At 40.2% G+C, this 16,032-nt stretch overlaps 1 protein-coding gene across 2 annotated transcripts in view; it reads right to left on the bottom strand.

Annotated features, from left to right (window-relative positions):
- Positions 1 to 234: 234 nt before the first annotated feature.
- Positions 235 to 16,032, bottom strand: part of ZFX (zinc finger protein X-linked) — a 50,830-nt gene continuing 35,032 nt past the window's right edge. For both annotated transcript variants that reach the window (XM_073616522.1, XM_073616521.1), the window contains 5 exons: positions 15,328 to 15,477; positions 14,948 to 15,088; positions 8,436 to 8,573; positions 6,400 to 6,549; positions 235 to 2,510 (listed from right to left, as the gene is read on the bottom strand). In XM_073616522.1, coding sequence (XP_073472623.1) covers positions 1,318 to 2,510; positions 6,400 to 6,549; positions 8,436 to 8,573; positions 14,948 to 15,088; positions 15,328 to 15,477 — 1,772 coding nt within the window. In that variant the 3' untranslated portion in view covers positions 235 to 1,317. The remainder of the gene's footprint in view (positions 2,511 to 6,399; positions 6,550 to 8,435; positions 8,574 to 14,947; positions 15,089 to 15,327; positions 15,478 to 16,032) is intronic.

Here is a 16,032-nt window from a genome sequence, read left to right as displayed (position 1 = left end):
GGTTAATGTAAAAGTGCAGATGTTTTCATCCTGTTTCTATTCTTCCCTAATAAGTTACTAACTAAATTAAAATCTTTAAATTCAAAAACTGTAAACAAACTCAAAATGTTTCATGTGCCAGATGTTTAAAATAGTAAGGGATACACAGGATTAGTGCCAAGCCAATTTTGAAAGGAATTATACTTATGTTTAACCAATACACACTGTTAGCAAATATAGCACAGTACTGGTTAGTTTCATAAAATAATTTTAGTAGTTAAAAAATGGCAATACTTCACACACAAAAAAAAAAAAAAAAAAAAACTAAAAATGTGTAAAATGTCTATCTATTTTCTTAATAAAACTGTCCCCCTTCATATAGGTCTCTCTTACATTGAAATATTTTAAAGTCATAAAGATCAGGAGCCATTGCTTGGATAATATATATCGAAACATGGGTTCATTAAAATCGCTCTTGGTAACACTTTCTCAATATACTTCCCTTTAGTTAGATAAACGAGCATAAATGTACATATTGCACATACAACACTGATTTAATAAAAAAAACGGATGTAAGAGAAAGCAGCAGACTTGCAGGGAGGACGTGGCACTAAAAAGGACTTGGTTGGAGACCAGCTGTGTGCCCAATAAGAATTCCTGTGGCATTTTTTTTGTTTAAAAAATGGTTTATGTTTTTTGGTATAATCTTTAATCACAACTTCCAACATTATAAGGACTCACCTAAGCGCTTTTTTAGTCTAATCGTAAAATACACAAGATTTTCAAATATAGCATAGCTGGGACACGGACTGCTGTAGTACTGCATCTTCTGTATGCTGCTCAGCAACATACGTGACGGCTTACCTAGGACACCTTGAATTTATCGACACCTAAGAAAGCTGACGCACAGCAATAACAAAATTCCCATGCATCCACTTTCATTAACAACCCCACTAAATACTGATAAATAAAACTACATTTTGCCTGCCAAATAGGACTCAAACTTTTTGATGGAATAGAAGTTCATGTAAAAGTCCCAATTCTTCATGCAACTTCGGTGGAACGTGTTCCTTTATAAGCTAGATGAATGTTGTGGCTCAAGATTTTTGAATCGCATACAGAAGTGAATGAAAGAACTCAGCATACATGTCCACCTGTTCCTCACAGTTGCAGCTTTGTCAGTTTATTAAACAGAGCAGAACTGGAATATAAAAAATAGTTTAGAGGCACAAGGCTTACTAAAATGACAAAAAATGAAAAAAACAAAACCCACACTACACTTTTACAAGAATGGGTACACAATAAGTAATCCTCTGAAAAGACAGATATATGAAAAGGTCACACTAAAGCAGCCTCTTTATGATGTTTCATTGTGTGCTGGTTCTTTTCAGAGGGCCGGCGGAAGCCTTTTTTGCAGTAGTCGCAGCGATGGGGGTAGTCTTTGGTGTGGATGGAGATGACATGACGTTTAAAACCAGAAGCGTCCGTAGTATTGTACTCGCAGTACTCACACTGGTAAACTTTCTTACCACTGTGGGTTTTCATGTGCTTTTTCAGTTCAGCCTGCTGCCTAAAGCCCTTACGGCAGCGTTTGCACCTAAATGGTAACTCCTTAGTGTGCACAGAAAGAATGTGTCGACTCAAAACAAAGGGGTCTGCAATCTGAAACTCGCAGTGCCTGCACTGGTGCATCTTTTTGCCCCGATGTGCAGCTTCATGCTTTTTGAGCTCAGAAGGCCGATGAAAGCCCTTCTCGCAAACTTCGCACTTGTGAGGATAATCCTTGGTGTGCACAGAGATAATGTGCCTCTTTAGATCACTAGAGTTGGAGCTCTTGTGGTCACAGTGCAGGCACTGATGACTTTTGCTCTCTTGGTGTAAGATGGCATGCGCCTGCAGCTCCTTAGAGTCTACAAACGTCTGCAGACAAATGTCACACTTGAATGGCATCTCTTTGCTGTGCTTCGTCTTAACATGGGTTTTCAAGTTGGAGGAGTCGGCTGACTTGTAGTCACAGTACTGACAGGTATAAGGTTTCTCTCCAGTATGAGTACGCATGTGCTTCTTGAGCTCAGATGGATGACGGAAACCCTTTCCACACTCCACACAGATATGTGGAAAGCTCTTGCTGTGCACAGCCAGGAGGTGCCTGTTCAGTAAGCCCTGCTCAGCAGTCTCATAATCACAGAATTTACACTTGTGCATTTTGTTCCCCGACTTTTCCTTATGTGTCAATTTGTGAGCAAACAAAGCATTGGCGTGCAGAAATACTTTGCCACATTCATCGCAGTCCAACTCCTTCTCAGTTTTAATGACAGCAGCGGTCAGCTTGTGACTCTCCAGGTGGTTGTGTAGGCTGACCTTCTTATTTGTGGTGTAATCACAGTCAGTACAGCGATATTTCTTGCGGGCTAGGTGCTCGGGGTGGTTCTTCATGTGTCTCTTCAGGAAACCTCGTGACTTAAACTTCTTCCCACAGATCATACACGGGTAAACAGTGAGTGGATGTCCATCGGGACCAATAATTATGGCTATTAAAAGACACAAATAAATAATATATGAATCATTTTTTCTCCCTAAATCTTTAATGGAGACAACCAAGTTTGAGGATATCAAGCAAATGAAGTATTTGCAAGCACAAAAGAAGAAAAAAAAAAACAAAAAAAAACACATCTAACTGTATTTTGTTATACATGGTTTGCTTGACAGGTAAACGAACAATTTTTATTATTCAATTTGTTAATAAAACATGACAAAAGAAGGTTACCGCAATAAAGGATAATTTGCCTATAGAGAACAAATATCTTTTCTCTATCTGCCAAAGGACAATTATGATTATAATTGTTATGGGCGAGTCCTCCCTTTTTCTGGATAACGATTTCCTTAACTAGACCAAATCTTACATCCCTTGTGTGCTGAGAGATTTGGAAAATAAAGGCTAGTCGTTGTGACCTTTCTGCTTGAATTCTGTCCCACTGCTAGGCAACCAGTGGGTGAATAAGTGCCCACTCCACCAGTCATACGTAAAAATTTTTGAAGGGATTTTCAACTTTCTTGCTAAAAAACAAACAAAAACACTAACAAACGGCACCTGTGTTTAAAGCATGCATTCACATGGGTGATTTAGGCCAGTGCGAATTGTAGCAGCATGAATCTTCTGATTCCTGCTGCGGCAGTGTGTGGCCGCTGGCCCCGTTCACTATGACAGGTCGCCAACAGCCGCAGTTATTAGTGGCTGTCCGCACAGCCAGCGATTACCTGTGACGATCGCTGCTGGACGCACACGAAGTGCCAATTCAACAAATGGCTCCAGGGGTGTTTGAGGCTGGTGGGGAAAAGAATCAATAGAAGAAGATTTCAAAGAATGCCAGCCAGCCAGCAACACAAAAGACAATAAAAAGTAATGCCCCTTGTGCTGATTTTTAAAATTATTTTGACTAAACTTAGGCTTTAACCTGTTGCCCACGCTATAGCCGAATGACAGCTACAGTGTGGATTTACTTTGCCGGGAGGGCGTCCATTGATGTCCTCCCGTGACTGCGCTTCTTGCGTGCCCCCTGCACAATTGTTGAGTCTGAAGGACTCAGGTGATCACATTTCAGGGTAAAGGGCCAATCATAGCAGCCCTTTACCACTTGATTAGCTGTACCAATGACAGCTGATCACTGATGTCAATACAGGCTGGTTAGCGGCTTTTTTTCTCCTCACGCTGTCAGTGTGAGAGGAAGAAGAGAGCCGATAAGCGGCTTGTGTTAACCACTTGCCGACCTCCTACAGCATATTTACTGTGGCAGATCGGCTCGATTGCCCGAAATCATGTACCTGTACGTCATTTCGTGCAATAGCCACTGGGAGGCATGCCAATCAGCGGGTCCAGCAGACCCGATGCCCGCCAGCCACCCGCGATCGTTCCCAGGAGAGGCAAACCAAAGATCTGCCTATGTAAACAAGGTAGATAGCCATTCTGACAGGGGAGAAGATGGAACACCGATCTCTGTCTTCACCCTGTCAGACCATCTCCCACACAGTTATCACCTCCCTGTTAACCCTTTCTTTGCCAGTGTCATTAGTACAGAAACAGTGCATATTTTTAGCACTGATCACTGTAGTGTCACTGATCCCCCCCCATAAAAAGTGCCAGTTGGGTGTCCTATTTGTCCACCACAATGTCGCAGTACCGCAAAATAAATTTAAAAAAGCTGATCGCAGCCATTACTAGTAAAAAAAAAAATAAATAAAATTTCCATAAAAATATCCCAGTTTGTAGACGCCAAATTTTTTTTGCGCAAATCAATATACGCTTATTGTGATTTTTTTTCAACCAAAAACATAGAAATAGGAAACCGCGCTAAACTTGGTAAATTGAGACAATAGCAGCAACTCAATGGTGGGATACACACAAACAATAAGTAAATAGATGGAAAAGAGCTGCACTCAAAGCATAAATAATGAATAATAAATGGTGAAATCAGTCCATAAATTACTAAATCAAAAGTCCATAAATCGATCAGGTAACCACCACAGTGACTTCACACAAATCAAGAAAGTGCCCGACCACCATATGGATTGCCTGCTTACCGGATAGCAGGCAACAAAAAGCGATCGGCTGTAACCCAGCCATGGCCTTTAACTTCCAAGGACGCCTGCTGGACTGACACGGGAATGCCCCCAGTCATGGATCTGGTAGTAACAACCCCCTAGGCGTCCCACTGGATCGAGGCTGTACTGGAGATGTACTCCGGGGAAGCTCAAAGAAGGGAGAAAACGGCTCACCGGCGGTTTGAGCCTCCCCAGAGTAGATAACAGTCTCGATCCAGTGGGACGCCTAGGGGGTTGTTACTACCATATCCATGACTAGGGGCATTCCCGTGTCAGTCCTTGGAAGTTAAAGGCCGTGGCTGGGTTGCAGACGATCGCTTCTTGTTGCCTGCTATCCAGTAAGCAGGCAATCCATATGGTGGTCGGGCACATTCTGATTTGTGTGAAGTCACTGTTGTGGTTACCTGACCGATTTAAGGACTATTGATTTAGTAATTTATGGACTGATTTCACCAATTATTTATGCTTTGAGCGCGGCTCTTTTCCATCTATTAACCAAAAACATGTCGCTGAATACACATTGGCCGAAATTTATGAAGAAATTTGATTTTCTAAATTTTTTTTCTATTGGACAGGTTTTTATACATATATATATATATTTTTTTTTTTTTAAATGATCGCTTTTTTTGTTTATAGCTCAAAAAATAAAAAAGAATTAGACTTAGATCATTAAAAAAAAAAGCTCTATTTGTGGGGGGAAAAAAAGACATCAATTTTATTTTGGTACATCGTCACACGACCACGCAATTATCAGTTAAAGTAACGCAGTGCCGTATCGCAAAGAATGCCCTGGTCATTAAGGGGGTAAAACCTTCTAGGGCTGAAGTGGGTAAAGGGAACCGATTATCAGTGCAGTCCCAACAGTGCTGCCAATCAGTGCAGCCTCATCAGCGCACATCAGTGGAGAAAAACTACCTGTTTGCAAAATATTATAACTATGAAAAATTTAATTTTTTCAAATTTTTGGGGCTTTTTTTGTTTATTTAGCAAATAATGAAAAACCCAGTGGTGATAAAATACCACCAAAAGAAAGCCCTATTTGTGTGAAAAAAAATGATAAAAATTTTGTTAGGGTACAGTGTTGCATGACCGCGCAATTGTTATTCGAAGTGTGACAGCGCTAAAAGCTGAAAATTGGCCTGATGGTTAATAGAACTAACTGCAGAGAAAAAAATTCTAATAGGAAAGGTAAGGCTCCTTAGAGAGACAATGATTGGCAGACCTAAAAGGTACTGTTTAGACTCTACTTGACTCCCCAACTGTCCTTATTAGATTTTGCTTTTTTTTCCTCCCACAAGGAGTTTTTATTAAGTTGTTTTATTAAAAAAATCACACGTGAGGTATCGCTGCGATCGTCAGAGTGAGAGCAATAATTCTAGCACTAGACCTCCTCCAACTCTAACAACGGTTAATTTTTTTTAAACCGTCGCCTATGGAGATTTTTTAGGTAATGTAGTTTGTCGTCATTCCACGAGTGGGCGTAACATCTTTCACATTATACAAAAAAAAAAAAAAAAAAAAAAAAGGGCTAACTTCACTGTTTAGTTTTTTTTTTTTAACTCATGAAAGTTTCTTTTTTCTCAAAAAATTGTGTTTGAAAGACCACTGCGCAAATACAGGGTGACATAAAATATTGCAACGATCGCCATTTTATTCTCTATATTCTCTGCTAAAACAAAAAAAAAAAAATGTATACAATTTTTGGGGGTTCCAAGTAATTTTCTAGCAAAAAATACAGATTTTACCTTGTAAGCAACAAATGTCAGAAATAGGCTTAGGCATGAAAGGGTTAATACAACATTTTGAATCCAACACACAAACCTGTTTGGTATTGCCTATTTTCTCCTCTTCTCTTCTTCTTTGGTTTTTGCTTTAGTCTCTCCAGTCCATCGGACTCATCTATGTGTAAAAGAGCACTAGCAGTGCCATTACGATGTTCTATTCCCTCTACGCTGTTAGTCATGTTATTACCTAAAACATGAAAGCGTGGTATCAAAAATCTACAGAAAAATATATAATGAAATTTTAAAGGCATTTTGTTCCAGTTAGCACATGTACGATCACTATTTACTGTAAGGTACACATTACAGTAATGATCACTTTTTATTATGCTTAGTTATACAAGATTTATATTGCTGTAGGGTGTCATGCAGACAGACATGGTTTTCCTACATTTGATTTGCAGTCAAAGCAGGTGAAATTCAGCCTTTACTTGTCTAAAGCTGTGAATTCAATACATGCATTTAAGCAACATTGCTCACACCAATCCCTTTCCCAACTGCAGAGATCGAATTTTGAAAAAAAACAAGACCTGAATGGTAGACTTAGCCAGACAGCGGGGGATAGTTTTAAGGGGCTTTTGATCAAAACAGTTTTGCTCCTCATACAAGTCTATGGGAATGCAAAAAAGCAGCAAAGGCAAGTCAACTGCCCTGGCAAAGAATTCTGACTGATCTCAGAAGTTGCCCATTGACACAGGCTCTAAGGCATAACTACTTAGTAGCAATAACCATTTAATAAGTTAATGTAAATAATTATTTACATTAAAAAGGATTCTGAACTGATTTAACTTCCTTTTGAAAATGCTAGTTGCTTGCCTATAATTGTCTGAAACCGGTAACATCCTGCCAACTTAAAGCGGAGTTCCACCCAAAAGTGGAACTTCCGCGTGTGTACCTTTTTCGTGGGACTTCCTGTCCCACTTCCTATCTTCGGCTGCCTAGGCGACTCATCCTCTTACCCTAGGCGGCCCCTCCCTGCCAGCAATCTTCTGGGACACAACTCAGGTCCCAGAAGATCGGCTGGGCAATAGGAGAGCGCAGCGCATGCCCGGCCGTGAAGCCGTAAGCTGTCGCGGCCGGGTGCCCACAGTTACCATGACAGCGCCGAAGAGAGGAAAGGGAGAGGAGCTAGCCTCCGGGCGGCCACATCGCTGGACCATGGGGCAGGTAAGTGTCGGTTTATAAACTAAAAAAGGGGGGGGGGGGGGGGGGGGGGGTTTGGCGGGCACCTACTTTTCACAGATACCCAGCTCCCACTTCCTCTCCTGGCGGAAGGAAGTTCACCTCTCCCCCCTCCCTGTAATGTTCTTGGACTCGTCACAGCTGCCAGAAGATTGCCCGGCCATTCGTAACGCGCATGTGCAGTGCATGCCCGGCTGCGAAGCCACACACTTGCAATACCGACACAGCAGAGAGGAGGGGGAGAGAAGCGTGGCTTCGGGGGGCTGCATTGCTGGACCGTGGGACAGGTGAGTATGTATATTAAAAGTCAGCAGCTAAACTTTTTGTAGCTGCTGACTTTTAAATGGGTGGAACTCCGCTTTAATCAGTAGAAAGATCACTTTGTTATATACCTAAGGATTGAAAATGCTCTAGCTGGTTGGTGAATTGAAAGTATTAACAAGGTGTGGAGGTTCGAAAACAAATAGATCTCTCATTGACATAAAAACTAAATCTTTCAATTTCAAGTTGGCCTTTAAATAAATATGGTCTTAAATCAAAGGTAAGAACCATTACTCAACACTGACTGTTTACCCTGACTAGGGCAATTTTTAAACTCCAGTACATACAGTGATATAAATATATCCTTTACATTTTGCACTTCCAGCAATCACATGTGCTCATTCCTTCTCACCTGGGTGCCTCTACACTACAAGTACTGATACTGTCAAATCTGCTGTATTTGTTGGGAAATCTGGCTTATCCACACAAGGCGATATTACTACAACTGTTCTGTCAACCTTAGAACCTCCAAACTTTAACATGGCTATCAAACAAAAAAAATATGCTGAGCGTACTATGTGCACTATGAAGCACTGCATTTAAATATTACGCCTAATAGACGACAGTCTTTACCATAAGCTGCTGCCCAGGCGACCGGCATAAAGGTCTTGCTTAGTTCAGCATCGTCAAGTTGATGATCGTGTGTTATTGAGGCATCCTCTTCTCCAACAATAACCTCCATATACACTTCATCAGCAATCTCTGCCACGTCTGTGCAAGAAACAATGTTATTTGAAGTTTACACTGAGGCAATATTTATGTAAATAAAAGCAAATATAATTTAATATTCCATGCTTATTTTACCAAAAACAGGCAATGATCAACAAAATACAAAGATTTTACTAATCCTTATTTGTCCTTGCACTTCAAAAGTTCACAGGCCAGAAGCAGGTTTTTCATATATTTTGATACATTCCACTGCAGAAGTGTGTGTTCAAAGTGGTTTTTAGATGCATTTCAACAGAATTTTACAATGCAAATATTAAAAAAAGAGAAGTGAAAGCTAAACGTGTGCCTATATTTTTCTTTTTAGTCACAGGAGTACATTTACAAATGTATTCCTGTGACCTAATGTCAGTCGATAATGGGCTACTGCCCACTAGCACCTGAGCTGCAGTCCAAAAGTAGCCCTATTGGGAACAACCCCAGCTGTTTTGACAGTTGGATCTGCCTCTCAGCATGCAGATGAGAGCCAGCTGTGCCCACCCCCTCCCTTGTCTTTTGCTCCAGTCAGAGCCTCGGCAGCAAAGAGGGGAAGGCAGAAATCTCATACGGAGGTGCCACTGGAAATATAGACCTAGAACAGTCCGATTGATAGTCATGTGATCAGTCAGCTTAGCTCTTGGTTTTAGAGCTAGCATGAGACAATTGCAGCATCAGGAGTATGCTGTGGGAGAGAGGCAAGTATGTACAACCCCAATTCCAAAAAAGCTGTAACACTGTAAAATCTACAGAATGCATTGATGTACAAAATCTTATAAACCCATATCAAACGGTTAGACTGAGAAAATGTCTTTACAGCGGTAGTAAACTGCAAAAAAAAAAATAAAATAAAAAAGTTTCCCCTGCAAAATAATAGCATAATGTGCTAGTATGGATTGCATACTAGCACATTATGAAAATACTTACGGCTGACAGGGCTTCCAACTTCACCCGGTCTTCATTCCGGGTTAGCGGGCTTCGACAGTATGACTGGTCAAGCCACGATAATGTCACTCCTGCGCATGGGAGTCACGGCCGCGCCACAAGACTCTCAATAGACAGTGCACTGTCTATTGGGAGCGCAGTAACATCACCAGCTGCTACTATAGTAAATATCACATAAGGAGATATTTACTGTACCTACAGGCAAGCCTTATTTTAGGCTTACCTGTAGGTACAAGTAAACAGGGTTGGCTTTACTACGACCTGCCGACTGCAATACATATATATACGTTGTGGTTTGCAAGTGGTTTACCGGGGTTATGGTTGAAGCCATCAGCCATGACCCTGGTATTTTTTTTGTGCTCCGAGAGCAGCTCATTAGCCAATGGATCTCTTTCAGAAGCAGTGGGAGGGAACGCCCCGCCCCCCCCCGCCAGTGTTTCTCGAGCTTACTGTTTTTACCAGCGCTTACGAGAAATGATCTAGCGGTGCGGCCGGCTTGTCACAGATGGGATCTCCTTGGAGGACTGGAGCGACTTCATGACGTCACTTCTGGTCTAGGGCGGAAGTAAAAAAAATGTTTTTAAAGCAAAAGATCAAAAAAAATTTTTTTTTGATCTTTTGCTTTTAAAGTGGTTGTAAACCCCATTCATGAAATCTGACCTAGGCACATATCTGTAGTGCTTACTTATCTCTCTCGAAAAGCTCTAAGTGCCGTGTCTTTCTGCTGCTCTGTTCCTCTGTTATCAGCATGATAACTTCTGACAAGCTCTCCGACACACGAGATAACAGTAGCTAGAAATTTGTGTCAGGGAGGGAGCCTAGAGGTAGATAAGTAGAGAGCTTGTCTATTCACAGTACAGATCTGCATGTTGCTTCTTTCCATTGCCTATGTGGAGGAGGGGGTGTGTTCCTTTCCTTCAATCAGCTCAAACAGAGTATAAGCCCAGACTCCACACCCACTGCTAAATGAGGAAACAAGATTTGTAACATGATCTGCACTTTCTAAAGAATGCTGAAAGGGAAAAACAGCATACATGTAAAATGTATGTAGGGAGGTTTCATATTTGTGTATCATCTGAGGCTGTTCACTTCACTGGGTATAGGAGAAGGTTTACAACCACTTTAAAAAGGTAAAAAGCTATTTTTGACCCCATATCTCTCCATAAAGAGGACCTGTCATCCTTATGTCTATTACATTCCTTGTAATAGGAATAAAAGTCATCCAAAAAAAAAATTTCTTTTTAAAAAAGGGACATAAGTTGTGCACGCATATAAACTGTGTTCGCACCACACATGAGGTATCGCTGCAAACATTAGAATATAATTCTAGCCCTAGACCTCCTCTGTAACTCTAAACAGATAACCTGTTAAAGAAAATTAAATCATCACCTATGGAGATTTTTTAGGTATCTTAGTTTGTCGCCATTCCATTAGCGTGTCCAATTTTAAAGTGTGACATGTTCGGTAACTATTTACTAGGCGCAACATTATCTTTCATATTTTACAAAAAAAAAAAGATTGGGGTATAAATTCTGTTTTATTTTACTTCATTAAAAAGTATTTTTTCCAAACAAATTGCGTTTGAAATATTGCTACGTAAACACAGTGTGACATAAATTGCAACGATCACCATTTTATTCCCTAGGGTGTCTACTAATTTTTTTTTTTTTTCTAGCAAAAAAAATACTGATTTAAAAACTTGTAAACAAAAAGTGCCAGAAAAGGCTTGCTCTTCCAAGTGGTTAAGAAAAAAAAATAAGGTAATTTTAAAACTGATGGCAGCAATATTTCTTAAAAAAGTCTTAACAAAGCTGGCAAAGCAAGTGGTACTAACATGGAAGAGCTAGAAGAACATTTTGCAACTAATTAGGTTAATTGGCAACAGGTCAGTATTATGATTGGGTATAAATAGGGCATTTAAAGCGGTTGTATAGTCATTTTTTTTACTTTTACCTACAGGTTAGCCTATAACAAGGTTTAGGAGATATTCCCTTTGCTATGAGCCGCTGACTGCAGCGGCGCATGCACACAGGGGATTCTCGGCTGAAGGCCCGGCAACTGCCGGACCTTGCCGGGAAAGAAATCTCCCACGCGCATGCGCAGAAGTGATGACATCGCCGCTCCATCCACTCACAGCGCTGGAGCCGCGATACCCGGAAGACACGCCGAGGCAACATGTCAGCTACCTCGGCGTAGACCAGGTAAGATACCGATGCCTCGTTCTAAGGTAAGTATTTCATAATGAGCTAGTATGCAGTGCATACTAGCTCATTATGTCTTTTGCCTTACAGGGGTTTAAAAAAAAAAAAAAAAAAAAAATGTCAGCGGGTATACAACCGCTTTAAGGGAGTCAGAGCGTCTCAGAAGTAAAGATGGACAGAGGTCCATCAATCTGAAAAGCTGCGTCTAAAATTGTCAAACAATTTCAGAATAAATGTTCAACGTAAAATTGCAGATTTGAAATATATCAATTACCTACAGTGCATATTAAAAAGAAAGATTTTGAGAATCTGGAGAAATCTGTGTGCGCAAGGGACAAGGCTGAAACACAATATTGGATGCCTGTGATCATTGGATCCTCAGATGGCACTGCATTAAAAACAGGCATGATCCTGTGATGAATCACATGGGCTCAGGAATATGTCCAAAAATCATGGCCATACAAAAATGCAAGGTAAAGCTCCATCATGCAAAGAAGAAGCCATATCTGAAAATGATCCAGAAACACGGCCATCTTCTCTGGGCCAAAGCTCATTTAAAAGGGTCAGTTGCAAAGTGGAAAACTGTCCTGTGATCAGAGAAAATTTAAATCCTGCATCCTAAGAAATAAAGAGAAAAGGGACTTTTCCGGTTTGTTTTTAACATTTGGTTTGAAAGCCTGCATCTCTGATGGTATCGAGTGCATTAGTGTGTAAAGAATGGGCAGTTTGCACATCTGAAAAAGCACCATCAACACTGAAAGATATACCCAGGTTTTAGAGCAAAATATGCTTGGGCAAGACTGGGACAACATTCCTCTCCCAAAACTCCAGCAACTGGTCTCCTCCCAGATGTTTACAGAGTGTTGTTGAGAGGATGCTACACCAGGGTAATTATTATTATTATTATTATTATTATTATTATTATTATTATTTCAGGTACTTGTATAGCGCCCTCAATTTACACAGTGCTTTACATATAAATATTATACATTTACATCAGTCCCTACCCTAAAGCAGCTTACAATCTAAACATAGCCCTGTGTTCCAACTTTTTTGGAATTAGGGTTGCGTGTTGCCCTGTCCCAACTGAAACATGTTGCTGCCATCAATTTCAAAATAAAAAATGTTTCCCCCTTAAAATGGTGCATTTTCTCAGTTTAAACATTTGTTTTTTTTTTTTATCTTCTATTGTGCATAAAATATGAGTTTATCAGATTTGCAAATTGCATTGCATTTTTTTTGTAGATTTTACAGTGTCCCAACTTTTTCGGAGTTAGGAGTTGTGTTTCTGTAATGACCCTAAACTTCTCCTTTACTAAAAACATGCACTGTAGCAAATTGCAATGTATTTTAAGAAGAGTGCAATTTTTGACTTCACTTTTTAAAGCACAAACAAAGCCATTAAAGTGATCAGACAGTTGAGAAGAGTCTAATTACATTTAGCAACAGAGGTTAAACCGCTTGTCGACCAGCTGCCGCAGTTTTACTAGGGCAGGTTGGCTCTGCAAATCAAATCGAGGTTACCTTACGTCGCTTTTCTTTTTCGCCGGGGGGGTTTGGCGTGTGCCCCGGAGCCGATGCGATTGCCCGGCGGTTGCGATGACCACCGTGCTCCCACGATCGCTCGTGACAGAGCGAGAACCCACAGATCCCGGTTCTTTCAGGGGATAGGAGACAGATCGTGTTTTCATACTATGTATGAACGCCGATCTCTCTCCCCTCCTAGACAGTCCCATCCCCCCACAGTTAGAAACACACATAGGGAACACAGTTAACCCCTTGATCGCCCCTAGTGTTAACCCCTTCTCTGCCAGTCACATTTACACAGTAATCGCTGTATAATTGTTAATGGTTTAAAAAAATGTGTCAAGTGTCCGATGTGTCCGCCATAATGTTGCAGTCCCAATAAAAAACGCAGATCGCTGCCATTACTAGTAAAAAAAAATAAAATAATAATAATAAAAATGCCATAAATCTATTCCCTATTTTATAGACGCTATAACTTTTGCGCAAACCAATCAATATACGCTTATTGCGATTTTTTTACCAAAAATATGTAGAAGAATACATATCGGCCTAAACTGAAGAAAAAATTATTTTTTTGATGAAAAAGATGGGATATTTATTTTAGCAAAAAGTAAAAGATAGTGTTTTTTTCAAAATTGGAGCTCTTCTTTTGTTTATAGCGCAAAAAATAAAAACCGCAGGGGTGATCAAATACCACCAAAAGAAAGCTCTATTTGTGAGAAGAAAAAAAAAAAAAAAAAAAAAGGACATAAATTTTGTTTGGGTACAGCGTCGCACGACCGCGCAATTGTCAGTTAAAGCGACGCAATGCCAAACCGCCTGGTCAAAAAATGGCCTGGTCATTGAGCAGCCAAATCTTCCGGGGCTGAAGTGGTTAAAGTGGGACTGGATTTAGGAAAGCAGATAGAAAAGCATAACAACAGCTATGCTTGACATCAGTGGTTTTAAACGGTAATCAACAAAACAGGGAGTTAAAAGATGGCGAGAGAGACTTAACTCTCAATCTGCAGATTAAAACACAATGTATCAGAATGTGAAAAGACAGTTGGGGTGGCAAATAACTAAATAATCATCTGTTTCTGAGCGTAAATATATAAAAAGGTGATGCTGGGGATTGGATAAACGGCCCTTTATTGCTTTTCAACATGTATTTTTAAGCAGCGTGAAGCAATGACAAATTTTGACTTCGATCTTAGAAGAAATCTTCCTCCAAGACTGCGAGGTAAACATTTCTGAGAGTGTCGATCTTCTGGTCCTCCACAGATTGGCACTGGTCCCTCTCACTGACCTCCACTCATTACTGTACAGACAGAGGTCAGCAGGAGGAACCAGTGAGAGCTGTGAGGGACCCAGTACATCCACACTTCCCCTGCATATTTCAGAAACAGGAGGCAAGTATTTGCTTTATTTTACAGGTACACATTTCTGCAATAATTTTTACAAATGACAGTCTCATTTAAAAGCATGCTGCATTAGACTTGCTTCTTGTGTACACATAACCTTAGTGAGGTTGAAGGCATGGTTTGTCCTACTGCATGTATGAGCTCAATGAAGAAACTAGTATCAGTAACTGTAAATGGTCTGGCACGTAAGAATGTTCCAGACAATAGATGTACTACAAAAAACATTCTGATGTTATGCCTAACTACTGATCATAGAATTTAACAACATAAAATGTTCTACTTTTCTCAGTTATGCTTGAGAATTTACCCAAATCGTCTTCATTTTGGGAGTCATTAACAGTCATATAAACCATTTTCTCCCGAGGAAGCCGACCTCCAGTGTGTGGGTCCAAAAGTCCCTCTCCATGGTCATTCTCCGACTCACTTTCAACAATATCCACAGTGCCACCTGGCAGGAAAAATATTCATACAATTTATTTTTCCTGCAGCCAAATTATGCCATAAATAAGAAACCACAGGAGAAACAAGGCAGCAAAAATACACAGACGTTAGGGTAAGTTCTATGTTTTCATATAAACAAAAAAACAAATAAAAAAAGAATCATTGTCCATATCAATATACAGGCTGTAAGAAAAGGAGCACAATGAATTGGCATTTTATGAAATATTTTGTGAACAAGTTTCTTACCCAAGTCTTCTTCACCGGGATCAGCCTTAAATATGTAAACCTTGATAACTTCTGGGCACGATCCATCTAACTTGCTGGAGTCACCCTCTACCTCGCCTGCCATAGCAATTTCTTCGGCACACTCCTCATCAATTTTCTCGGCATCATCCACTAAAGAAAAGGCAAAAAAATAAGTGCCCTGCTTGCAGTGAATTATTGTGGACGTAAAACATTTTCAAACTACTATTGTATCTCGATTCTGTAAACACTCACTCCTGGCTGAATAAGCACAGTTTCTATAATAAGTTGAGGCCTGTCCAAGAACAAAGATTCAATGTTGCCTAACTTTTTTAATTAATTTCAACAGGTACAACTTTCAGATCTATTGTGTTCTTAACAAATATAACAATTCTAATGCTGTAAATAAAAGGGCTGGAAGAATTTCCCTTCCTGAAGAAAATGCTGCTCCAGGCTTTTTTCAGTATTGGCCGCATGTCTGAAACCTAGGCATTTGGTCATGTGCTGTTTACTAGTGGAAGAACAGAACGGATTCTCCCCTTTAGCTGAGACTGTATTAAATTACAAAGAGATAAAAGTAGATTTAGGGCAACTGTTTCCCAACGCTGACTAAGTTTTACTTACAACAAAAACCAAACGCACAAATTGTCATTGAAGACATAAGAGTGACTGCTGATCTACTTCACCACAAGCAATATTGCTATTATT

The sequence above is a fragment of the Aquarana catesbeiana genome, linkage group LG02, assembly GCF_042186555.1.
Source record: "Aquarana catesbeiana isolate 2022-GZ linkage group LG02, ASM4218655v1, whole genome shotgun sequence".
Lineage (NCBI taxonomy): Eukaryota > Metazoa > Chordata > Amphibia > Anura > Ranidae > Aquarana > Aquarana catesbeiana.
The sequence above is the reverse complement of the archived record's forward strand: the minus strand, read 5'-3'. Positions and strand labels throughout refer to the sequence as shown.